Source organism: Scophthalmus maximus, chromosome 7, assembly GCF_022379125.1.
Source record: "Scophthalmus maximus strain ysfricsl-2021 chromosome 7, ASM2237912v1, whole genome shotgun sequence".
NCBI classification, from domain to species: domain Eukaryota; kingdom Metazoa; phylum Chordata; class Actinopteri; order Pleuronectiformes; family Scophthalmidae; genus Scophthalmus; species Scophthalmus maximus.
In genome coordinates, this window is record NC_061521.1 from 8,769,849 (window position 1) to 8,794,198 (window position 24,350).

The 24,350-nt window shown below is 43.1% G+C and overlaps 3 protein-coding genes and 2 non-coding genes across 9 annotated transcripts in view; 4 read left to right on the top strand and 1 right to left on the bottom strand.

Moving 5' to 3' along the window:
- LOC118315509 (sorting nexin-1) overlaps positions 1 to 7,836 on the bottom strand; it is a 12,202-nt gene extending 4,366 nt beyond the window's left edge. Inside the window, exons 1-11 of one of the 2 annotated variants that reach the window (XM_035642839.2) lie at positions 7,707 to 7,836; positions 4,466 to 5,441; positions 3,314 to 3,450; positions 3,138 to 3,213; positions 2,826 to 2,869; positions 2,268 to 2,409; positions 2,090 to 2,168; positions 1,873 to 1,948; positions 1,513 to 1,626; positions 721 to 814; positions 311 to 516 (exon numbers count right to left, since the gene is read on the bottom strand). In XM_035642839.2, the coding sequence (XP_035498732.1) occupies positions 311 to 516; positions 721 to 814; positions 1,513 to 1,626; positions 1,873 to 1,948; positions 2,090 to 2,168; positions 2,268 to 2,409; positions 2,826 to 2,869; positions 3,138 to 3,213; positions 3,314 to 3,450; positions 4,466 to 5,441; positions 7,707 to 7,835 (2,073 nt within the window). In that variant the 5' untranslated portion in view covers position 7,836. Of the gene's footprint in view, positions 1 to 310; positions 517 to 720; positions 815 to 1,512; positions 1,627 to 1,872; positions 1,949 to 2,089; positions 2,169 to 2,267; positions 2,410 to 2,825; positions 2,870 to 3,137; positions 3,214 to 3,313; positions 3,451 to 4,465; positions 5,442 to 7,399; positions 7,529 to 7,706 lie in introns of those variants that run through there. The other variant, XM_035642840.2, reaches the window with a different exon arrangement.
- Positions 7,725 to 16,468, top strand: sv2 (synaptic vesicle glycoprotein 2). 4 transcript variants are annotated; one of them, XM_035642841.2, is made up of 14 exons: positions 7,728 to 7,866; positions 8,286 to 8,388; positions 9,607 to 9,705; positions 10,210 to 10,371; positions 10,950 to 11,112; positions 11,743 to 11,864; positions 12,221 to 12,384; positions 12,471 to 12,551; positions 12,780 to 12,878; positions 13,393 to 13,481; positions 13,786 to 13,913; positions 14,867 to 14,962; positions 15,211 to 15,370; positions 15,970 to 16,468. In XM_035642841.2, the coding sequence occupies exons 2-14, from the start codon at positions 8,289 to 8,291 to the stop codon at positions 16,151 to 16,153; spliced, it is 1,647 nt and encodes a 548-aa protein (XP_035498734.2). In that variant the 5' UTR covers positions 7,728 to 7,866; positions 8,286 to 8,288; the 3' UTR covers positions 16,154 to 16,468. The 4 variants fall into 4 exon arrangements, with proteins under 4 accessions (XP_035498738.2, XP_035498734.2, XP_035498736.2 ...); XM_035642843.2 differs by lacking the exon at positions 7,728 to 7,866 and adding an exon at positions 7,958 to 8,101; XM_035642845.2 differs by lacking the exon at positions 8,286 to 8,388 and having other exon boundaries at positions 7,725 to 7,866.
- Positions 16,469 to 17,157: 689 nt separating this feature from the next.
- Positions 17,158 to 17,229, top strand: trnam-cau. Its single transcript has one exon. It is a non-coding gene; the product is annotated as a tRNA-Met (tRNA).
- Positions 17,230 to 17,795: 566 nt separating this feature from the next.
- On the top strand, positions 17,796 to 17,867 carry trnam-cau. Its single transcript has one exon. It is a non-coding gene; the product is annotated as a tRNA-Met (tRNA).
- Positions 17,868 to 19,953: 2,086 nt separating this feature from the next.
- ifitm5 (interferon induced transmembrane protein 5) lies at positions 19,954 to 23,145 on the top strand. Its single transcript, XM_035643600.2, has 2 exons — positions 19,954 to 20,293; positions 21,823 to 23,145. The coding sequence occupies exons 1-2, from the start codon at positions 20,087 to 20,089 to the stop codon at positions 22,042 to 22,044; spliced, it is 429 nt and encodes a 142-aa protein (XP_035499493.1). The 5' UTR covers positions 19,954 to 20,086; the 3' UTR covers positions 22,045 to 23,145.
- Positions 23,146 to 24,350: the final 1,205 nt, after the last annotated feature.

Consider the following 24,350-nt stretch of genomic DNA (forward strand, 5'->3'; position numbering starts at 1 on the left):
TGCATGGCCAACATGAGAGACGCTCTCATCCTGTGCCTTTGTACAGTATTGTGTGAATCAATCAGCTGCTCCACGCTTGTGTGCTTCAGTTCTTCACTTAAATCATTTTAGAGTCACTTCATCTAAACAAAGTACAATTTTCCACACCAGGATTCAGCATAACTCTACATATCTCACTTGGTCTTAATCACTTAATATCTTTGAATACTTAAAGCACACCACTTTATCATTGTGGATGTTTGTTTTTTTATTAAACTATTTGGAAATAAATAAGCTTCAACTAGTTTGATGTCAAAAATGTCCTCAGTACCCTCACGGCTCCAAGCAGGCGGATGAAATCCGCGATGAGTTCTGCGAAGCGGAACGTGTCATTTGCAGCCTGGTCCTGGTGCAACTGCTCCATCTTATCCTCCACCTCTGCCAGCTGAGAGAGAGCTCTGGACAGAGCCGTGTTGTCCTCTGCACTGCCCAGCATGGCTGTGCTCTTGGCGAAGCTCGCCGTGTTTAGGGACAGCTCTGGATGGGAAGAGCCAACCAAAATTGTCAATCAAATTTCACAAGTCACCATGGGGCAGCAGTAAAAGTGACAGAAATTTCGAGATGATCTGGTTTGTCCGTTTGGGTTCAAGGAAAACTAGCCCTGAATAAGTCAATAACTATCACTACAATAGTTAATATAATAGGTAATGCAGTATCTGTTACCGGTTGGAGACAACTAACCTTTTCTGTGGACGACCAGGGATTCGACCAGAGTGTGGAGCTTCCTGAACTGCTGGTCTGCAGACTCCACCTCCTGCAGTTTCTCCTCAAACCACTGCAGCAAAACATAGTGTGAGTACAAGTCTAAAACTCCACTTTTAACAATGGCTCCACCGCACTTCAATGTCTCAATCAGTATAATACCTTTGACCTTACAGCCCAATCACTCAGGATGGATCACGGGACTCGCGAGATAATGAAAACACGCACCGTCACAAAAGATGATATATATGAAAGTTTTTTTTAGAAATTACATCTGTGTGAACAGAACTTTTAAGACTTTTCCATACTTTCTTGGTTTGGTGAAATATGCTAATGAGAATCTAACCCAGTCCAAACACTTCTCCACACTTTCTCCTGATCCAGCATGACAGCAAATTATGACTTTCTTAGAATTTCTGCCTAGTGAGAAGAGTGTTAATCGTAAAACATGCTGGAAATCCAGTGGCCGTTAAAGTCACAGCTCAGTTACTGCTTAATTCAGTTAGCCAATTGTTAGCTTTCACCATGGCCAACAAGTGAACGTGGGTCAGTTGACAAAGTAATGCGTCTGCCAGTTGACCCACTCAGTTAAGCAGATCATAAACACCCTGCCATTACGAAAGCAACTGAAAACACTTTTTTTTCTGGCTCTGTGCAAATTCTCTTTGGGTAAACAGCTCTGCGCCGCTTTTGACTAAAACTGCTACATGAGTTACTCAGCAACAGAAATGGCTGTAAACAGCAGGAGTGAGTGTTTACAGCTGAACTCACCACATCGGACTCATTCATCTTGATGGTCATTTTACTGACGGCGTCTGTTGCTTTGTTAATCATTTTCAGGAAGCCGGCGCCGCTCAGAGCCTGGGTGCTCACTGCTCTGGGCAGCTGAAGACAGAGACAGACACACAGAGCAGTGATAATGGAGTCAAGACTGCACTTATGATATACAGTACACTACAACGTGAGATATCCATGAGAGTCACGAATAAGTAAATGATTGAGGAATGATACATCCCTCTTTGAAACCTTTGACTAGGGCGAGTCAAAGGTTTGGGCAAGAAACTAAACAAATGTTTGTCTTCTAAAAAAGGCACAAAGCCCAGAATCTCTTCCAACTCAGTGTCAGCTCACCTCCTCTCTCTCCAGGAACTCTCTGACATCTGGATCTTGGAGAAGCGATGGGTGATTGACCACCCTCTGGAGATACCTGTTGAAGGGGAAAAATGTGAAGAAGAAAAAAATCACTTTCCTGCTTGTAGATGCAAAGAAACACAATGAAGCCTTCATTTTTGTTAAGATTTTGTCGAGATTTGTTCATCAGATTTGTGAGGCGTTACTTTTCTCTTACCTCTCCAAAGCACCTCTTCGTCTCTCAACAAAGTCTGCAGACGAGGAATCTTCCTTTCCCACCTTCACCTTGGTCATACCTGTGCAAGACAACATCCATTTTCACAGCTGATCAGATTTATTCTTGTAGCTTATGAGGGATTGAGAGAAAAAGGAAGTGTTTAGTCAAGTCAGTCTACCTAGTATGCTCTTCTCTGGTGGTGGAGGCACGATGAATCCATTTGGTCCATGTTTTTCAGAAAGCTTCTCGTAGAGGCCGAGGAAGTCGCTGAAGCGTCGCCTCACGGTAAATGTTTTGTTGCGGAACATAGACAGTGTGGTCTGAAAGACAGAATTCTCCTTACTTCATCTACCACTGTTGGTCATCAAAAATGCATCTACTAAACAAAACAACGGTCATTTTTGGCACCTGATCAGTTTGAAATATTGCCTGAGAGCAGCCACAGTGAGAAAAGGGGCTCTGTCAGTTCACGTTAGTTCAAAGAATTATGAAATAAAAGTCCAGGTATTGTCCGACGCCAAATCAACGAGGACTGAAATATTCGAGATCGTCACTTTAAACCCGGGGAATCACTTCTCTATAACTCTGATGTAATCTTTTGTCTTTTCAGAGCAGTGCATGGGCGTTTCTCTTACAATACGCTTACCAGTTACCACACATTTGATGTGTAACTGTAGTAACTTCCTCTGGATTAAAGATGGTCAACTTCACATGCAGTGACGCTGACAGTTTTTACCTGTGTGGATACTTTGTAGGCCATGTAAGCATTCATCCCGTCACCTGGGAAAAAAAGAACAGACATTCACTGAATTGGTGCAAAAAAGGGACACAAACTGATAAAAAATACATACAAATATTACTCAAGGAAAGATGCATGTGGTTTTAATTAACCACACTTTATCACTCGTCTCACCTTTTTTAACCGAGCACCTCAGAATAACCTTTGCTTGATGTTTAGAGCTCAAACCAATTTGTACATTTATTGCAATGAATTAGATAAACTGAATACATTATTACGTTAAAAACAAATACCAATAATAAACCTCACCTATTTTTTCAGGGTCCTTGACAGAGACGTAGATGTCAAACTGGTCTTCCTGCTCCTCATCTTCCTCTTCTTCCAGCTGAAGCAAAAGATTGAACAGGAGGTGAACATATTCTTTCTTTACTTTGTTACAGTCACAGTGGGAATTTCGCTCGGGCAATAGATATCTGGGTATGTACCTCATCAAGGGCAGCAGACTGTGGCTTGGCCAGGCTGGCAGCGGCTGACAGTGAGGGGGCGGACGCAGATGGTTTGTCCGTCACCTCTTTCTTCCTCTCGCTCTGCGGACTGTCCAGAGAAAGTTCCACTGTGGCTTCTGGTAGAGCGGAAAAGAAAGGAAGGAAACCAGATGTGGGTCATCCCATGCTATATGGAAATGTATCCAGATGCCCTTTACTTATCTGACATCCTAGACTGTCCTGGCCCTGTTATAAATCAACCTTTAGGTAACTATTGACAACGACTGTTCACATTTACCTGCAGTCAAAACTGGCAACAGATTCTGAATGTGAACAGTTGTGTTCTACTTTAACATTGGACAAAAATACCCACAGAGAAGGCATTTGTTTATGCAATCACTATTACTATTACTATTATTAAGGCAAAAAAGTGGTAGAATCAGCTATTTTTCCCCCTCAAAATTCCTGTTTTTGTGAGTGCTAATACCGCTCTTTTTGAATATAATTCAAAACAAACGGAATGCAACAGTTTTATCCAAGACAAGTGCAGATATCTGTTGTGCACACGCGGCTTTGACTTCAAAACAGACAAAAACATTTTAAGGAAATGCAAAAAACCACAAACAAAACCAAGATTAAAACTGACCACAAATGATTTCAGAACACTCACAAAGGGACACGAAATGACTACACGTGTGAACACGTGTGCAAAGTCACCCTAAATATTCATAGTCACCACAAAGAGAAGTCAGCCACAAAGAGACAACAAAAACAACAATAACAACCAACGAGAGATGCAAAACAACTCCAGAGAGACACAAAAGGACACAAACTGACTGCAACTAGACACCAAACAACTGCCAACAATGGACCCTATTGTAAGTTTGATGGGGTGGTGATGGTGTGATTACTGACTCTTAATCTGTCCATATAGTCTCACATTCTGTTTGTGAACACTCCTTTTGTCACGACTGCTCCCAACAGGACACTAGATTCTGATAACGGTTTGTTTTAGAGCCCGACCGACATATCGGCGCAGAAAAGAAAGTGTATTTATTAATATAACTCCTGTGCTTTTCCTATTGTTACATGTCAAAGTGTCTTCTGTGCAAAAAAAGGTGCCTGTGTAAAAAAAAAAAACAGTGGACCCACCAGCAAAGATATCCGTCTCCTCTTCAGAGTGGACTCCGTTGGTCTTGGAGTTGACGGTGCTGGCGACAGCGACGCTGGGCGCCGTGGCGACGGCTTCTTCGGTGAAGATGTCAGCGGGCTCTGCAGGATTGCTCTCTTGCAGAGGCCCAGCTATGTTGATATCGTCACTAGCTGCAGCAGCAGCTTTGACTGGGACCGATTTGTCCTTCCGCTCCGTATTGATGGTTTTCTTTGAGGTGGCACCCAGCGGCTCATCGAACAGATCCTCGTCGGCTTCGCCAAAGAGGCTTTTCTGAGGCTGCTTGGCGGATTTAGTCTGCCGTGGTTCCGCAAAAATGTCGCTTCCGTCATCGTCATTGAACAAGTCGATTGTTGCCATGCTGGGTTTTTGGGCACCGGTGGCGGGTGGAGCATCACCGAGGAAATCATCACCAAGGAGATCATCACCGAGGAAGTCAACCAGAGGGTCAGCAATTTCCTCAATGCCAGGTGGCTGTTGTACGTCAGTGGATGATGAATCAACGCTTATGTCAATAACTGGAACGGTGAAAGTTTCTTTTACTTCCTGTTCCCCTTCGCCAAGGCCCAGGTCTGTAACACTGCCCGTCACTTCACTTTTATCTGATGCTGCTTCAGCAGTAACATCCACTACCACCACTTCCTCTTGCTGTGCCTCAGTTTCACTTCCCAATATGTCAACAAAGTCATCCGAGGGTTCATCAAAAGAGATCACGGCCGTGTCTTCTTCTGCAGCTGCGACTTTGTCGGTGGCAGCTTCAGTTATGTTGTTTGTTAGGTCGACAAAATCATCCAAGGGCTCACTGACCACCTCACTTGCCGATTCGTTTTTGGTTTGGCTGCTGACGGGCTCGATTAAGGGATTGTTCATGATGTCAGTGGGAGGCTTCATTAAGACATCACTGGGTTGACTGGCAGCTGGCGGTGCGGTGTCCATTTCAGCCAGTGGAGGGTTGCTCTGGAGATGGGGGGAAAAGGTGTAGAGTATTGAACAGAGCTGATTGTTTTTTGGTTAATACTCAAGACATTTCGGAAAACAGAACAAAACGAAAAGCTCCAAATTATGTCTTCCAATACATGTTCAATTTTCATCATGTTAAACATCCTTTTTTAAATTTAAGAAATTGGCAGCACTCAATGTGTGGCATTTTAAACAGGTAAATTACAATTATGATTAACTGATAGTCAAAAACGAGTAATCATGAGGTTCTGTGCTGAGTCTCCACATGATACTTATGTATGCTCCAAAGCAAACGAACAAGAATTTTTGTTTTACCCAAACATTATAGACTTTTTTAAGAGAGTAGTTTGTGATGCAGTTAAACTGTATTTTGTGTGCGTGTAATATGTTGTCTTCTCAACTCTAAAACAAGAAAACACTCGGGTAGATGCAACTAATTGTTCTGTAAACATCTTGTTGTTGGTTTTGGATGCACCTGCCATTTACTCAGCAATGACACTGAGTGTTACCAGGTAAATAGATACAGGGCATCATCAAACTAGAATTACTGCCTCCGCCACACAGTGAGGTAGCAGGGAATATGATCACAATCTCCCGTTCCGCTCACAAACAAAGTTGTGGGAAACTCCCTCCGAGCCTTCCTTATAAATCCCATTCAAAAATTGTGAGGTTACAGTGACATTGACTTGTGTCATTTGACCATTGAAATCAAACTAGTTTCATATTTGAGTGCAGGTGAAATCTGAATCTGTTTGAAACCAAATCTGAAGAAATTCCCTCATGCTGTTCCGGAGATATCACGTACATGTCCGTGGGACGAACGAACAACCCCGAAACATGACGCCTCTGGCTACAGCCGTCACCAGCGCAGAGGCGATAAGAAAAGTTAAATCAAATGATCAAGTGTACAATTAAAGACCAGAGTGAACCACAATGAAGTGATTGACATGACCCTTCAGTTTGAAAGTCCTCTCTGAATCTGCCGACAACTAGTGTGTGGTCCATTTCCACTACTTCAGCAACAGGCCCTGTTACATGTAAAATGCAATGTGCTGACTAAGGTTTTCCCGTGCAGCAGTGAGTCCAGCTCTCAAAAAAAAAAAAAATCAAAGACAGCAACTTTCCAATCTGTCCTCTGAACCTTGACTGGGGGAAAACATCCTAGTTCTGACCATGTGACCGCAGCCGACTCACATGACAGGAGGCTGCCCGAGCCAGCCTTTACTGTCGTCCCCATTCAGAAAGGAATGTGAATTTTAACTCACCGACAAACACAAAAATCACACAGATCGCTACGGTTGGTTCACTCCACCTTCTATGTGCATGGCCCAGAAGTCTGCACACCAAAAATGAGGAGGACTTTGGTTTTTAGCAATGTCAAAGTTTCTGCACAGACGAAGTCGACTAATCAATAATCGCCTTTTGTTCAACCGACAAACTAAAAAATCCCCAAACATTAAATCTACAGTGAAACCAGGAGGAGCATGGGATCCTCGCGTTCGAGAGCCATGAACAAATAAGTGTTTCACAGCTGTACTGTGGACAGTAGTTGATGCCGCGTGTAGGGCTGCAACTAATAATGAATTCATAATTAATCAATTGGTTTTTTTCGCGCAAAAAAGTCCAAATCCCCCAAATGTTGTATGGTTTCGATAGTGTTTTTCTTGAGACACGTCGAGGACTGTTGTCACTATCCGTTTTTGATCGACTGTCTTGCCGATTAAAAAAAACAACAACTAGAAAAATAGTGAAATTGTCTGTTCACTATTATCATTTACTAGAATATCATTTACTAGAAACAAAGATAGACACAGAACAAAAATATTAATTTTGACTCTGTGTATAAAATGACTGTTCCCTTATCATATTCTGATATAGACTAAAAGATAAACTCGCGGCTCCACAAATGACTGAAACAGTTATCAATTAAGAAAATGTAAATAGCTGTTGATTACCTGATCGACTAATCGACCAATCGACCAATCGGAGTCGAGGTCTGAGCAAATCACAACCAGGCACTGGCTCTCGGAACAACTAAGAGCACGACGTGGGTCACAGTCCTACTATGAGTGGCGAGAGTCTGCCCCCCCCCCCCCAGGTCTTTCTATTCGGTAGGAAGAAAAAAAAAAAAGCAAAGTTGTTCGGTCCCGAAGTCGACACGAACTCGCCCACGGTGCCTCGCTAGCCTCCTGAGCTAACTCCCCGCGGCGCTCCGTGACGGTTGGCCGCGCGAGAGGCCGCGCAGGGCCCACTGGGACGTACCGCGCTCGGGAACATGTCCTCGCCGTCGTCCTCGTCGCTGTCTCGGCCTCCGACCTCTTCGGAGTCCAGCGCGTCCTGGTCCTCGGCGTCGGGGAACGGCGGAGGGCTGCGCTCCGAGCTCGTCGCCATCTTCGATCTTGATTAGGAAACACAAGGGGAGGTAACGTCAACCGCTCTCTCCCTCTCTCTCCCTCTCTCACACACACACACACACACACACGGGGACAGGAGCACCGAGGCCGGAGTTTACCTCGAGACCGACTCGCGGACAAAACTAGAGCAGGCTGCAAACCGGAGGCTCGGGACGTGCCAACCCCGCCGCTGTCTTCTCACTTCCTGGTCCTCCTCCTCCTCCTCCTCGTCCTCCCGCTGCTGCTGCTGCAGCCTGTTGGCAGGTTAGCGTCGGTCGGTGCTAGCTAGCTAGCTAGCCGGGTCGGGTCGGGGCGGTCATGGGACAGACGAGGCGGTGAACGTGGACCAGGACTCGGGGGCTCCGGGTCAAGTCTGCTCATCTGCACACAGCTCCGTGCCCATATTAAGCGACTTCCGACTTTTTTTCTTTTTTTTTGTTTTGTTAAGGGGATGTCTCGTCACACGCGTAGCGGCGATGCGGAAGCGCGGCGGCCGCTTCTTGTCACCGGAGGTCACCTGGAGCCGAGCGAGGTGGACTCAGACGGAGAAGGTAACGGCCGCGGTGGAGCTCCATCACTTCCGCATTAGCCGGCGCCGTCAGACGCGTTGAGATGCTTCACCGTCGTGTCAAACCACACGCCCTGGTCGTGCCTGGCACACTGTCCATCGTTTACTCAAGTGTTGATCATAACGACAGTTTTCAGGACTTGTACTTACCCCCCATGTCAGTTCATAACATGTAACAACTAACCGATTCGTTTTGATCAACGGGAAATCAATTGGTTACTATTCTCAGAACTGAATAATCATTGAAATCCTTTTTAATAAAAACAAAAACAAATGTAATACTGTTAATAATATTTATTCAAGTAGCACCGTTAAAAAAACCCATTATAAAGTGATTCACACATAAGGACAAATAAAAAAACTGACTAACGCAACAAATAAAATACTACATCATCATTTCAAATCAAACACAATTGGTGAAATAAAAAAACATGAAACAATCAAAGCAATGGGAACAGTTATAAAGAAAGACATGGAAGAAAACATCAAAGTCATAGATGAAAAAAACTATGTAAACGGGGGAGAACTCTCAGGGCCTCATCAGAAGATGAAGTCACTAAAGGTCACACCAGGGGCTTCTAAAATGTTTGGCCCTCTTAAGTCCCTTGGAGCCCACTGCGACGTTTTCATTTGAATAGTTGATCAAATCACATGAAGGTCAATTCATCTAGAATTTCACAACAAAGATAAGAAAAGAAGCACGGAAAATTATTCTGAGTTTTGTAGAAGAACCTTCTTTTTCTTTTTTTAATCTTTCCTCCTAATAATCATCTGACCAAAGGTTTATCTTGTGACCCTTTGGACCAGACTAAGCTGCCCGACCAGCTTCACCTTGTCCAAATACTCCTATGACAAATAAGATAAACTGAAATAAGATGAATGAAATAATAGAATGAAAAAGCAATTACTGTGCAGCTACTGTGCAGTGCAAGATACCAAATAAATAGTCCCACGTCCCTGGCAGGATTGGACCAACTTCTTTCACGTGTTCAAGTAGTTGAGGGTTTTTGTGCATCTCCAAAAGAACTCATCAGCCAGTTCTCCTCAACCATTGCCCATTAATCTTTCATTTGATCCATATTTTGTTTGTAGCTTGATATGCAGCAACAAAGTAAAGGTCTAAAGCTCCTGTTGAGTCTGTCACGTCTCTTGTACCTTGTGCTTGCATTTCACCTGATCTGTTTGTTTTTCGCTGCTTCAGGTGAAATCATTTTTGACAGGAGCACGTCAGACATGGCGCGGGACGCCGGGGGGAGTGCACAGAGAAGATTAACATACGAGGAAGCAATGGAGGAAGCAGGTAAACTAACAATTAACAAGTGTCTGTACGTTTTGTCATGGTGTTGAACGTTCCAAGCAAAATAAAATGTGAGGTGTGAAAGAGTCAACACAGTGTATTGTTGGATCTCACTGTACCTGGAGGAGAAGGAGCATTTGACACTTGGGCCTGTAGAAATCTATTGGTCCAAGCTATTTTATATACATCTTAAGAGAAATACAAGAGTTTGATCCTGTCATGAGCAATGAAAATGCAACATATTTATAAAATAATTTGGTTACATTATTGTGAGAGACCTCAGTTTCTGGCACACTAGATTTAACCATATATTTTATCTTGTACATCGAGACATATTTATTCAGCAATATCAATGCAGTTTAATGTTACTTTTTACTTTGGTGTGTAATACTAAGGGGTCAGTTATGGGCGGGGCCGCCTGACTATATTGTTGGTGATTTTATGCAAAATAAAGTATGGCTTCAAAGACTGAAAAGGAGAACTTCTCTCTTCTGTTTTCGCTCCCAGGTTTTGGTTTGTTTCACTGGCTGCTGTTGGTGGTTTGTGGTTGGGCCAACGCCAGTGATGCTGTGGAGGTCCTTTGTGTGTCTTTTCTCCTGCCAACGGCTCGCTGTGATCTGCTGCTGACCTCTTCAGACATGGGCCTGCTCACTGCCAGCATTTTCCTAGGTGAGTCACAATCTTTCAATGAACGGGTTGTCATACCTGAGCTGGTGCAGTTCACCTGTGGTTACTGAAACAGAAAAACCCAGGGCACCAGTGGACAGAGGCATCGCTCTCATACAAATACTCATACATACATAAAGTTTTCTCAATGACATTAAAATGTATGAAAGACTTGGATACTAGGTAAAAAGGCAGTTAGACACACAAATATTAATTTTAAAAGTGTTTCAAAATCTCAATTTAACTATCCAATCTTCTTGTAAAATTATAGAATAATACAATTTTGAGATATATTGTAATAATAAATTATGATTTATCATTATTCATATTACGTAATACTCATTGCAAACACACCAGATGCCTGTTTTTATGACCTTAATCATAAGGTCATAAATGTCATAACGGTAAAAAAAAAAATCCCCACACAAGAAAAGAAGAATGATCATTAAAATGAATACTAATACTTCATGAAATTTCAGAAAAGATGCTCATTGAAAAAACACAGAAAACAACCTCATTTTGAAAACAAAATATTTTATCACTGTGTTGTCATACTATTATTCTTAATTCCCCTCTTCTAGGAATGATGGTGGGTGGCTACGTGTGGGGATACCTGGCCGACCAGCGGGGGCGTTGCAGGATCCTGGTTGTATCCCTGACAGTGAATGGGGTGTTCGGAGGTCTGGCCAGCGCGGCTCCATGGTTCTGGCTCCTCCTGCTGCTGCGCTTCATCAGTGGCATCGGGTGAGTGCATGACTTGCATTTTGTTTTACATGTTTTAAGATGCATGGTGCCTATTTTAATCCATCCTGGATCCAACAGTACAGCTCATTTTAATCCTTGACTGAAAGACATTTTGGAAAACAAGAATACAGAAGTGGTTTAAATCTCTGTGCGGGAATTACAGTAGGGCTGTGAGAAATGATTATTTTCATTATGAATTAGTCTGATGACCGTTTTCTCAAATGATAATTTAATCTATAAAACACCCTGTGTACTTTACTTCATATTTACCACAAATGTCTTGTTTACTCAACCAGCAAGACCGTACGTGACAAAGATAAGCAGGCAACAAATCCTCATAATTAAGAACCTTAAACCAGACAATGTTTGGTTTCTTCACCTCAAAAGTGATTCAAATCATGAATTGATTATCAAAATAGATGCTGATTAATTATCTGCGATTAAATTAATTGACTTAAGGATGAATGCACAAGTCAAAAAATATATATATATTTGCAGACAGGGAACATTGGACCAACCCATGGAACTTTTTCAAATGCCAGAATGTTCAGTTGCCCAGTTTGGGAAAAACTAATTGGATTTCAAAAAATTAACTTCAAGGACAAATGTTGATTTTCTGCCCCTCTGTAGGGTCGGCGGGTCAATCCCTGTCATCTTCTCGTACTTCTCAGAGTTCATGCCCCGGCTGCGCAGAGGTACGATGATCAGCGCTCTGGCCACCTTCTGGATGGCAGGAAACATCCTGGCTGCAGGTGAGAGGAAATGGTGTTTGTGTGTTATCTCGCCACAAGTCACATGTTGATATTAAATGTGAATTATTTATCACATCATGTTGTTGAGACAAACAGAAATTCTGTCCAAATAAGTATTAAAGGAATCCTGTCATGAAGCATCAGCAAATCACCAAATCATGTTCTAATATTTTTTAATTAGTTTCTAATATTGATTAACTAATATATTGATATTGTACTGACAATTCACAATATAACATCTCATGATTTCAACCAAGATCTAACAGGAATTATTAACTCGTAAGGGGACTTACATATTCTGGGATCTGCCCCATTCTCCTACAGTACAGTGACTGTATGTGTGTTTTTGTCCGCAGGTCTGGCCTGGCTGGTGATTCCCAGAACCTGGGCACATTTTTCTCTTGGCAGTCTAGACTTCCAGAGCTGGAGACTGTTTGTGGTGCTCTGCTCCATTCCCAGCCTCACCTCAGCCCTCCTCTTCAGACTGCTCATGCCCGAAAGCCCCAAGTTCCTCATGGAGGTATTCAAAGACTAGACGAGTGCTCGTGTCAGCAGGATCCTCTCTGTCCCGAGGTGTCTTTGATATTTTCACCCTGTCTTTTCCAGGCTGGTCGGGAGAAGGAAGCCATCCATGTTTTCAGATTGATGTTTGAGTTGAACATGAGGGGGAAAGGAAAATCGTTCCCGGTATGATATGGACACTGTTCCTTTATGTCATTGTTTGGTGTACAAATTTAACAGGGTTTGTCTAAATTGAAGAACGACACAACTGACATCATGTTAAAAGGTCAAATGATTTGATTTACGAAAACGGTACAAAGGGAGAGGGTCCTCTAAACACCAACTTTATTACTTCGATAATGCTGTATACCGCTGTGTGTGTGTAATGACTCGTATCTCATTCTTCTTTTGCAGGAATTTGGTTTGCACACAAGCTCCAAGGGAAGAGGAGAACTGGAGGAGACCAAAACTTTGGGTTCGTGTCGAGAGCGACTTGCCAATATTTTAAAAAAGGTAACGTCACACAAAGCCATGTCTAAAAAACCAAAGAGATGATTAAAAGTTCGTCTGAGTCACACAACACCCGCAGAGGTTAACTGGAGACTTATCTTGTTTGACCAGGACAACATGTTTATTCGTGACGCCTGAAGCAGCAGGGCTGGGTTAACATTCTGTGGGGCCCCGTGGGCAGCAGTTAAGCACTGGGCCTCATTAACACGCTGTTCCCAACCCTCCTGAGTGTGTGAGAGTACAGAGTGTATCGTTTCTCTGTGCTGTTATATAAACGTTCTTCAGGTTAACTAAAGATCCTGTCCGGCTCTTGTAGTTAACTTAAGTTCTGCATAATCTAACAAGTTTGCATTTAAGTTAGTACCACAGACCAATTGTCACTGCCATTCGGCTTTTGGGGCTTTATTGTTATTCCTTTTAATAACACGGTTATTTCCTTTTTTTAGTGCTGATAAATGATTTCCTTTCTATTTCTCATTTTGTCATTTTGAATGAATTTCTATGGTTTATCTCGCAGGGCCTGGTGCCCATTAAACAAATGTTTAATGGTTCCCTCAAAGCCAGGAGCATCCCTCTGCTCATCATCTTCTACTGCATCTCCTTCAGGTGAGGAATACCTCCTTTCTGTGTCTGCGTACAAACACAGCAGCGTCTGTGGTGAAGCGAAGCAAGTTCAACACTGCTAATGTGATACATCTACGGTATTCAAATGGCAGTGAGAGAAAACTGTTGGAAATTTTTTTTATCATCAGTCACCAGAAATCATTTGACCATACCAAAAGATAGTGAACCGTTGTAAGATTATTATTGGGTTATTGGGACACAGTTTGTGTTGTGTTAATATTGCAGCCCTAGTGTGAGATGAATCTATTAATTGAACTATCAAACAAATTCATTCTAATGTCTGTAGTTACTACGGGCTGTGGATGTGGTTCCCGGAGCTGTTTGAGAGAGTCGAGGACGGCGGTTCGCCCTGTGCCAACGTGTCCCTCCTGTCTCCTCTTCACAATCAAAGTTGCTACCCGGTCAAGACAGCAGGTGACTTTCTGGGATAACAAAGAATTAATGCAGATTTCACTGCCGTCAGCTCTCCTTTGTCCTCCAGTCAGTGAGCAGAGAACTGAAGATAGAGCTGAAATTTAAAGCTCATCCGCTGAAAACGACGAGGTGTAGTTTGAGTGAGAATAAAATAAATAATGGTTAAATTATCTTTGCCATGCACCTGACTCGTCTTATGAATTTTCTTTTCATAGAGTAATTATCTAAAACTGTTTTAAAGTGTATAAACTGTAGTACTAATATCATTGCAGTATCAGTGTAATACATGTCAAGTGTGCAGCTCAGTTAGAGTAGGGACTTTAAAATGCCCTTAGGTTTGAATGTGTTCTGTCTACATACATCTTAAGACCTGTCTCTGTCATGCCTCATTTAAAGAATGTGTATCATACTTTTAATTTTCAAAACGTTTCCTGCAAAGAACTTTATAATTTGATTATAAGTACAGTGTGTAACCTAGTGATCAACCTACACTACAGACAAGAATACGCAAATATATATATATATATATATATATAAATATATAAATAAAGCACTAGAGGGTTGCTCAGAGAGTACATACCATGCCTTGTTAAAGAAAGATTTTGAAAACATTCAATTTATCCGCTCCACTCCATATTTAAAGGGCTTCTTCAGTGGGTCATGCCCCACACCTCCACAAGATTTCATGGAAATTGTTTCAGTAGTAATGCATTTAGTTAACCTTCTGACAAACAAATAACAATACAAATGACAATGAAAACAACACCTCTTTGCTGGAGGCAATAAATTGGGATATTTATTTGTCATTTTACACTGAACTTTTCTTTCCTTTTTTATATATTATTGGTACCAAATGTCATGCTTAATTTTGGAAGGAACATTATTGACCCATAATGTTAAATGTTACCACTTGTTTGGTGGACTTTTCTCTTTATTTCCTCCTCACCTTACAGTGTATATGGAGGGCTTCATCATCGCTGTATCAAACCTGCCTGGCAACATCTTCACCATCCTGATGATGGAAAGCACCGGAGGAAAGTCACTACTGTGTGAGTCTATTGCTCATAAAATTGTATATTTCCTTGTTTAATTTGGGAGTTGTGTTGTGATGTGGTGAAGTGAATTTTTACACTCGCTCTCACGTTTAGTTTCAGATTTGAACACTGATCGTTTTTTTGACCTTCAGGTCAATGAAGTCACACTGCAAAGGGCAGCTTAGAAACCGTTACACCATGAACAAATCTGAGAGGAGAAGGTGAAGTGATCTTCATTCTCTCCCTCTTTGCTGTGTCTCCAGGCTGCAGCCTGGTGGTGTCTAGCCTCAGTGTCTTCCTCATCTATATGGTCCAAACCAAAACCCAGAGTCTGATCCTCTCCTGCATCTTCAGCTGCGTGTCCGTGATCGCCTGGAACGCCCTGGACGTGGTGGGAACAGAGCTCTACCCGACACATCTACGGTACCTTGTCTTGAAACTCAAACTTAGAATAAAATCTTCTTTGCAAACATTGGTGGGTTAGGGTTTGGGTGTTGTTGGGTAAAAGTGTATGTACACATCTTTCAATGAAAACTGCTGGGCATTTATTCATTTTTCTGTTAATTTAGAATTAAATTTATTATATGATGGGATTTTGGGGGGTTTACCCACCAAGAGGCCTCAAAATTGATGCTGTTTTTTCCTGTTAAATACTGTGTACTTTCACCTCCTCACTGTCCTCAGGCCTCCAGAAATCTATATTAGAAACAACTGAGCCCCCCCCAAAACTCTAAGAACCATTGTCACAGTTCACATTGGAGAACACTGTTAAATGTTCTTTAAGTTTCAGCCACATTTGATACTTCTACTGAGAACTACTGAAAGGATTTTACTGGTATTTTGGTAATTTTGTCTGTGATCTTTTATGTTTTATTTACTTCTTTTTTTAAACAATAGATTCCAAATAAATCAACATTCATTTTTACAGATTTTTACAAAATGTGGGGTAATGCTGACATGAAAGTAGGTTAATAAAGCGCATATTGTCACGTCGTCATCTACTGTGTCTTTCTTCCTCTCAGGTCCTCTGCTCTCGGGTTCTTCGCCGGCATAGGCCGAGTGGCAGCGATCATGGGTAACGTAGTCTTTGGAAAGTTGGTGGACACGAACTGTGCCGTGCCGGTGCTGCTGGTCTCTGCTCTGCTGCTGACCGGAGGACTGGTGGCTCTGAAGCTCCCACAAAGCAGGCAGACGGAGCTCACCTGATCGCTGACATTTCATATGGAGGAATTATTATCCGCTTTTGTCCATAATGAAGGAGAGATGATCTGTCCGCTGTGCCTTCCGTCACTTCGCTGTGCCTTTTATGGTGCCTCATATAGAATGCAATCAAAAAGCAGTAGCAGGCTCTCTTCACCTCTCTGGAAAGTGAGTAAGAAGAAAGAGAAAGGCGGCTGCACTACAATTTCCACGGTGGACACGTGAGACTGAAAATCCTGAAAAATATCTTCTAAAAGTCGCTTTGGACAAAAGCGTCAGCCAAATGAATGTAACAATAAAAATAAAAAAAATGTACCTGAATATTTTCGTCACCTTTAATTGAAAAGATTCTCGGAAGGATGTTTCAGGCTTTAATGTGGTTCGTTGATGATTTGGTTTTCCCAAGGGTTTAGGTTTATTAGATAAAGATGTGTCGGAAATATTTATTTTTTAAAAGAACACCGCAAATTCTACAGATAAACTTTTGAGCATAATCTGTTATACTGGGCCTTTGTTAATCAGACTCGCTGAACTGCTTATTGATTGTCATTCTTTTCCAGCTCTGGAATTTTTCTGCACAAAGTGGACCAAAATACTCAGTGGTAAACAAAAGGACCAGAGCTGGTACAAATGAGCAAATGTCTACATGAGCCTGTGTGGCCACATTTTTTTCTTATCAGCTCATATTCCCAACAGTGATTCAGTGAAGGTCTCAAATCACTTTGTCACCAATGAAGCTCATAAATAAACGGTACCATTTACCTCAGCGGTGTCTCGGTGTCACATCACCTGTATATGTGCTACCATACAGCTCTGATTTGACTTTCTCAGATCCTTTGAGTTTAAGTACAAATACACCAGCATAAAAACACTTCACAACAAGCCAAATTCCTACATTCAGAAACACTGTTCAGTCACCGAAGTCGAATGGAAAGTAGAGGAAGACAGACGAAGCAAAACGAAGCAGTGACACGGTTTAAGTAGGCTGACGTGCTTCTCTCACCGTCACCAGCAGAGTGGCGCAGCGGAAGCGTGCTGGGCCCATAACCCAGAGGTCGATGGATCGAAACCATCCTCTGCTATTTTGCGTTGTCCGGTCTTTTTCTCCCCCTATAGCCTCTTACTTGTTTAACCTCAATATACATTCCAACTGATATATTTTCCAAAGCAACAATTTGTAGTATTTCCATTTTCTGGGTGGGGTAGTGCGATCACCTTTTACTGCTGTGCAGTGTTACTGCTTATGTCTTTTGGTTCATAAACCTTCGTGTTATTGGTCATCGGTGTTTTAGGCCTTTTGTTTCAGACGGGTCCCCGTGTCTCTCACGAACGCCCAGCACCGAGGAAAGGCTGACTGACGAGGGCCCGCGGCTCCTCGTGTGGTCCGCAGCAGCTCCTCGTCTGGTGCCGCTGTAACATGTGCGGAAGAAGCGTCGACGTGACGAAGTGGCCGATGCGGCGTCTGTTCTCCGTGTCCGTGCGCTCGTACTGTGGACCATATTGAAAAGGTGGACCGCCGTGTCGTTGCGAGCGCCATCGCGATCTTGAGCAGACCGTAAACTACTCGAAACTCCAAAAAAAATTAAAAATCACCCACTCAGCCTGCGACACATTTAATAACGCCCAAATCCACTCGGAGTTCCCGCCGAGCAGAGTGGCGCAGCGGAAGCGTGCTGGGCCCATAACCCAGAGGTCGATGGATCGAAACCATCCTCTGCTATTTTTGTCGGTCTCTCACCTTTTCGGCCATTTATGTTCGTTACCAGTTTATTATTATTATTATTTAGTTGTGGACGTATAAAACTACAGTAAGCTACACTATGCGCACTTCTTCACGATTTTGTAGTATTTTCATTTACTGCACTAATTTGGCTGAAAGCCTCCGTCAAGTCATTGTGATGTCTCCTCAGCTGTCGTGTCCCTTCTTCGTGGGTCATCCGAGGCAGTGTTTTATCGTAACATATTTTTCTTTTGTTTGATTTATCAGTTTGAGCTCAGATTAAGAAAAAAAAACTTAATTCTAGAGATTTAAACATAATTTATTGTATTAATTTATTGTAAATAGTGTGAATTTAATTTAATTTAATTTAATTTAATCTTATTTTATTCTATTCTATTCTATTCTATTTTAATTGTATTCTATATTATCTTTCTAATTCTGTGTATTGACTGCTACATGCACCTTAATAACACCAAAAAAAAATCCTAGTATGTAACCTGTTACCTACCTGGCAATAAAACAGATTCTGATTCTGATTCTGATACAATGAAGTACCTTGTCAAACAAGCATTCAAAGAAAAACAAAAGTTGCAGTCTTGGTCACAATTTTTTAAACCAAGATCTACTGTCAATAGATAGGTCGGAGTGTTTTTTTTTCGTTGGCCTCAAAAATAAATAATGCAAATCATGTTACAGAGTGCTTGACAGAACTGAACACCTATTCACTATTTATTTAAGTCCTCTGATAGTTGCTGGGATGAAGTTCCACAGTGCAGCTCTAAAGGAGAAAGGCACACTGATTGAAAACACTTTTTTCTAGGTGGGATACTGCCATTACCTTTTACTACACCTCTTGTGATGTTAAAAGATAAACTATTTATTTGAAGAAAGAAAAAGTCATTAACATTTTATTTTACTATACTTCCAAAATCCCAAAAACTTCTGTGGTGATGTTGAGAACTTTTTATCCGTCTACTGACCAAAAATGCCAGTTACTTTCCATCCAGATACCCGTCATTCATGATTTTAGACAGCAGAGGGCGTTGTTTCACAATTCAACATTAGGAAATTTCAAATTGAACAGTGCCAGTGGTCATTTTAAACTCAACACGATCATTCGGTTATCTCTTGCATTGTGTTTTTTAAACGTGAATGTATTTTTTGCTGCCACAACTGTGAGATCCACGTCCTCTGGGTATCAAAATCCAGCACAGACGTTCCCGAACTGAACTGCGAAAACTCCTAATTGGCCGAAAATTTTAAATCCTTCAAAGCTTTATGTCAACAGTAATGTATAAGGCTTAGAATATTAAACTAGGGAGGGAGTTTGGCATCTAAGTCAATCCCCACAGCACTGACTGAGGGAATCTGCAAGAATATGAATAATGCAGGCACATGAACACATCTGCAGCGGCCATCAGCCGCAGATGTGTTTGTATTGGAAACTCCCAATTGAATAGTGGTATGAATGTTAATCGCTTTAAAGTACAAGAGGCTACTGAGTGCTCTGTGAAAAGAGAGAGGTGAACCAGATGGAATTTTAATCCTTGTCGTCGAGCATCGGACCCCAAGATGATGTCTTCACCCCCAAAGATACATTCCAGTTTGTACCCCAATAATCAGAAAATTCACAGGTTATTTTTTCGAAGTAGGCCGGATGACACTCTGCAAGAACTTTTGCGAGCGGTCGTGGACATTGTGGCGTTGTCAGATGTTGTATGAATTTGTTGTACCTTGTTGAACCTTTTGCACCCGTTCAGGTCCCTCCGAGGGAACATAAGACTCATCCCGGACGACATTTCAGATGAACTCCTCCCGAACACCGCCGAGGCTTTTGAACAGCACACCCCGGCCCCCACTGGCCCCTGCTACCACCTGACCCTCACCGCCAGGACCTCTAATGAAGTTGAGGTGAACTGTACTTTGCTGGTCTCTCTCATACTGCTTTTCTGTCTCTCCGTATCTCTATTTCGGTCTCTCTCTCTAAGGCCTCGCCACATAATGACAGACCTACTGTATATTAAAGGACCCTGCCCAATGCGTCCTCACCCGGTCACCTCCCTCTCCTTGGGCCTTTATAAGACTCACGCACAGGGGGGGGTGGGGGACACGAATTTCCAACGAGGGACTGTACACAAGCATCCGGAGGACCAGCTACTGTAGTTTGCGAAGCAATCTTTTGTCACCCGCCGCTGGGAGACCCCCGATCAAACATAGCCATGGACAACCATTCGTACAACTTCCCTTCCGACTGCACCCCACTCACCAACTGCAAGTCTGCCCGCAAACCGGCTGGGTCCACCGTGGTGAACATGGGCAACACTGGCAAGAATCCTCCGCGGGACTATCTGGTCTGGTCGCTGTGCAACACCTTGTACGTCAACTTCTGCTGCCTGGGATTCATGGCTCTCGTCTACTCCATCAAGGTGAGCTCTCGTTCTCTCGTATTTTGGACTTTTGTGGAAAAAAAATTATAAGGAAATTCAAGGTTGGACCATAATTGTTATGTTATTATAACTTCCAAGAAATTAAAAAACGGCCAAAAGACAGACGATAAAAAGAGTGTGCACAGTTTGAATTAGCAAGCAATCATTGGAGGACACCCTCCCTGGTTGGGATTTAACAATGCATGCTCCAAGCCATTGTTCCCCGAGTGAACAAAGGCTATGAAATATTGTTAACATTGTTACATTAACTGCTTTAAAATCAGTGTCAAGCCCTCATCATCGATCGTATCAGATTGAATCAGTTTGATCAAATGAATGTACTGACGATATTGTTTTATTTTTAAGGGATGAGTCATTTTGAACACTCCAAAGGGTAGAAATACTAAGTTGAACTATTTTGAATTTCGTAAATCGTATGCGATACAACATTAGATCTTAACAGTCCCACTTTGATGCGACCTAATATGCAACAAGAAGATCCCTGTGATGATTTTTAAAAAAGCATTCTGTAATGCAAGCTTGGGAGTGATAGACTAAAGAAGGCTTTTAACACAACTGGCACGGGGGCAAACGCCACGTTGGGAAATGAAGCGCGGACGGATTTCTGATCCAACAACAAGCGGGACATGAGAAAGTCAAGAAAAAAACCAGCCTGGCAGACTTTAGAGTGCCAGACGTGTGCAACAGGTAGAGTGAGGCCATAAAGGGGGTCATGTAGCATTGGCTGCACCATGTAAATACTCAATCAGGAAAAGCAATATATTCCAGACTGTGTAGAGACGTTTTATTGTCCCCGGTCAGAGTTGGAGTGCTTTTGAACCACAGGAATGGGGCCGTGCAGAAACAGGAACGAGACTAACCCAAACAGAAACTTTTCCCACTTGAAACTCGGCCAGGAGATCCTCGAAAAAGGCCACGCGCCAAGCGAGATTGGGCAAGCTAACTGTGAGACTATACCTGAATGAAAAAGGGTTCCTGAGAAATGCACCGCAAAAGGGTGTGTGTGTGTGTGTGTGTGTATACTTTATTTAACAATTTTATTTCTGTCTGCATGGGGCGCAGCTCTGAATCACAGGCTTATGCTTTGGCTCAACACTCAAATTAAAGACGGGGACCGGCTGCTTGTCTGGGGAGTTCCAAACGGTGTAATTGGCATCTTCCTAATGGGCAAGTACACATGGGAAATTAGAGAGTGCTGGGGAAAGATTCAGCCTGGCCTGTTTCTAAAATACATAAATACACTTAAAGGCAGCTCAAGGATTTGCACAGCCTGGAATCTGCACTGGGACTTGTGGGACAAATGAACAAAAGACCAAAACCTGTTCTTCAAGTGCATTTCGACACTATAATTATTACTCACATAACTCTGTGTGTGTGTGTGTGTGTGTGTGCGCGTGCGTCTGTGCGTGCGTGCGTGCGTGCGTGCGTGCGTGCGTGCGTGCGTGTGTGTGTGTGTGTGTGTGTGTGTGTGTGTGTGTGTGTGTGTGTGTGTGTGTGGGTGTGCGCAGGCCCGGGACCAGAAGACTCAGGGGAACCTGCAGCTGGCCCAGGAGTGCTCAGACAAGGCCAAGTGGTACAACATCCTGGCAGGCGGCTGGAACCTGCTGATCCCGCTGCTGGCCGTCGTCCTGCTCGTCCTCCTGCTCGTCCACCTGGGCTCGTCCCAGGGCTCGTTCGACTTCCTCGGAGACGACGGCCTCAAAAACTTCATGAAACTCTTCAGCTGGTAGATTGAAGGGGGGTGTGGTGAGAGAGAAAAGGGGAAAAGAACAACAACCCACACACATCGGTCTCCAAGTCAACCCGATCACACTCACCATCAGGGTCAGGGCATTTGATTAGGTTCAGCACGTGAGGTCTGACATGATGATTTTAGTCAGGCCAAAGCCAAGTGATACATGTCCAGGTGCTCCTTCTTCATCAAAGCCTGTCTTGGGCTTTCTTAAAATCTGATCTGCATTTAAATAATCCTAATTGTATAAGGAAAGACAATATTTGGGTTGTGTGTAACAAGAATATTCTCCTAGGGATGCACCAATACTGATGTTTGTATCAAATATACTGTATATACGGTATCAATATAAAAGTAAAAAGCGAAATTTGACCGGCCATATAAAAAAAAAAGACAATGAATAAAACATAACACCTAAGGGCCGGTGTTTTAAAAAAAAAAAGAAGAGTTTACCACTCGTGGTTTGGCATTTCTCATCATTTGTATTTTGATGGGAAATAAACATCAGTATCTTTGCATCCCTAATTATGATGTCAGTATTAAAGAGTGTTTTACCTGCCAGTCCCCCAGAAATGGTCAGTCGAGATATGAAGTTCGCGAGAGATTTGCAGACGCCTGAAAACAGAAAGTAAGGGACTAAATGGAGAACGAGAGAGAGCAAGAGTTGAATCCAGGCGGGGAGATTGAGCGAGCGGCCACTCTGGGTCAGTTTTGTTGTTATTTATTGTATTTATGACGGATTGGAAATTCGCGATGACAGCCGAAGTTCCCTCTAGTCAGCATAGAGAGGAGAGAGAGAGAGAGAGAGCAGAGAGATCAGAGGACTGTGGAGCTGAGATCTGAATGCCGCCGATGATGAGAAGCCACTTTACGAAGGACGATCAACATTCACCTCTCATTGATAGTCCTGTTTTTTTTTGTCTTTCGTCCATTTTTAAAATTGTATTCCTGTTACAGCATAGGCTACATATTTGATGTCATTATTATTATTCATGTATCTTATTAGTACTTTTGGTTTCACATCATCTCCTCACCGACTTTCTTGTGAGTGGGCTAAATAAAACAAATTCTGTTAACTCAGTATTGGGAGAAAAAACAACCTTCATTTTCTTCTTCACATTGCACTTTTATCAAAGGTCTACCAGCAATGTTCAGGTCTCGTTCAGGCTCAGCTTCTCCTCTAAAGGCCAATGAACACGGGGATGAAGGGCCCTTGCGGTTCTGCTGCAGCACCTACACCCAGCTTTAGAGTGATCGTTGTCAGGTTTTGACTCTGGGGCGGTGTCTGCGTGAAACAGGCGAGGCGCGGTTGTTTTCATCCCAGCTGTGGGCCTGCTGCCGGGCCAGCTATAAACAGAACGTAGCATTTTAGGGAGCACTGTACGTGCCGCCCAGCTGTGAGGCAGGGGCCGCCCGTGCAGGCAGAACCACTACAGAGGAGTTGACAGCCTGCGGCTGGGCGGGTTGGCTCGCTCCCACTCAACCTGCGCTCCGTCTGAGGAACTATCACAAATTGGGCGGCGTGGATTTGGCTTGAGCAACTGTCATTTTTCGTAAGCCGTCGGCGAGCTGGCCACTGACCCGGAAATCTGTTTTTCATCATTCACCGACCCTCAGTTAGTCCTTTGGGGTCGTCATTAGGTCGGCCTCAAAAATCACAGGATCATTTGGCAAGGCATCAGATTTTATTTTCCTATGGGTGCATTCAACATGAATTGTCAATAGGTTTAAAACAGAGCGTCCAAAAGGTCCAGCCCAAAATGTTCTTCCCTGCCAACGATGTTTTTGAGTGCTGTGCCAACACCGTTGTGCCCTCGAGGACTTTGTACAGACCATGAACATGTCTATATGCATATATAGACACATATATGTCGTAGCTGTGACATCTCATACTGTATGTTGTGATTAAGTCAGGTACATGTCTTGCATATATGAAATGTGGAATAAACCCCACTTGAGACGCTCCCTCGTCTTGGATGACTTGGGTGTCCCGCTCCTCCTGACCTGCCACCCTCCGTCCTCCCATCATATTAGCAGCCTCTCCCTTTGCTCGCAACTTTATTTATACGCACCCAAATCACAGCCTGGAGCTTCCAACCTTCTATTTTCCCGCTGCGGTGAGGGGGAATTGCTTACAGATGTCTTGGAGCCGTGGAGAATTACAGGCCAGCACTGCAGAGGGAGCTCTTTCTGGGAGCATTGGGTAAGACGCGCTGGAGGAGGGACACATACAAGAAACATTTTTTTACTAACATGAAGTCGTCCCGTCCCCCCGTCCCCCCCAACACACACACACAAACACAC

What these genes read in the sequence shown, in the direction of transcription:
- sv2 (XM_035642841.2), top strand. Translation starts at nt 8,289, where the DNA reads ATGTCTCGTCACACGCGTAGCGGCGATGCGGAAGCGCGGCGGCCGCTT. An exon ending in GGTGGACTCAGACGGAGAAG is followed by an intron (nt 8,389 to 9,606) that starts GTAACGGCCGCG and finishes TCGCTGCTTCAG; the next exon opens with GTGAAATCATTTTTGACAGG. An exon ending in TTGCCAATATTTTAAAAAAG is followed by an intron (nt 12,879 to 13,392) that starts GTAACGTCACAC and finishes TTTATCTCGCAG; the next exon opens with GGCCTGGTGCCCATTAAACA.
- ifitm5 (XM_035643600.2), top strand. Translation starts at nt 20,087, where the DNA reads ATGGACAACCATTCGTACAACTTCCCTTCCGACTGCACCCCACTCACC. An exon ending in CTCTCGTCTACTCCATCAAG is followed by an intron (nt 20,294 to 21,822) that starts GTGAGCTCTCGT and finishes GGGTGTGCGCAG; the next exon opens with GCCCGGGACCAGAAGACTCA.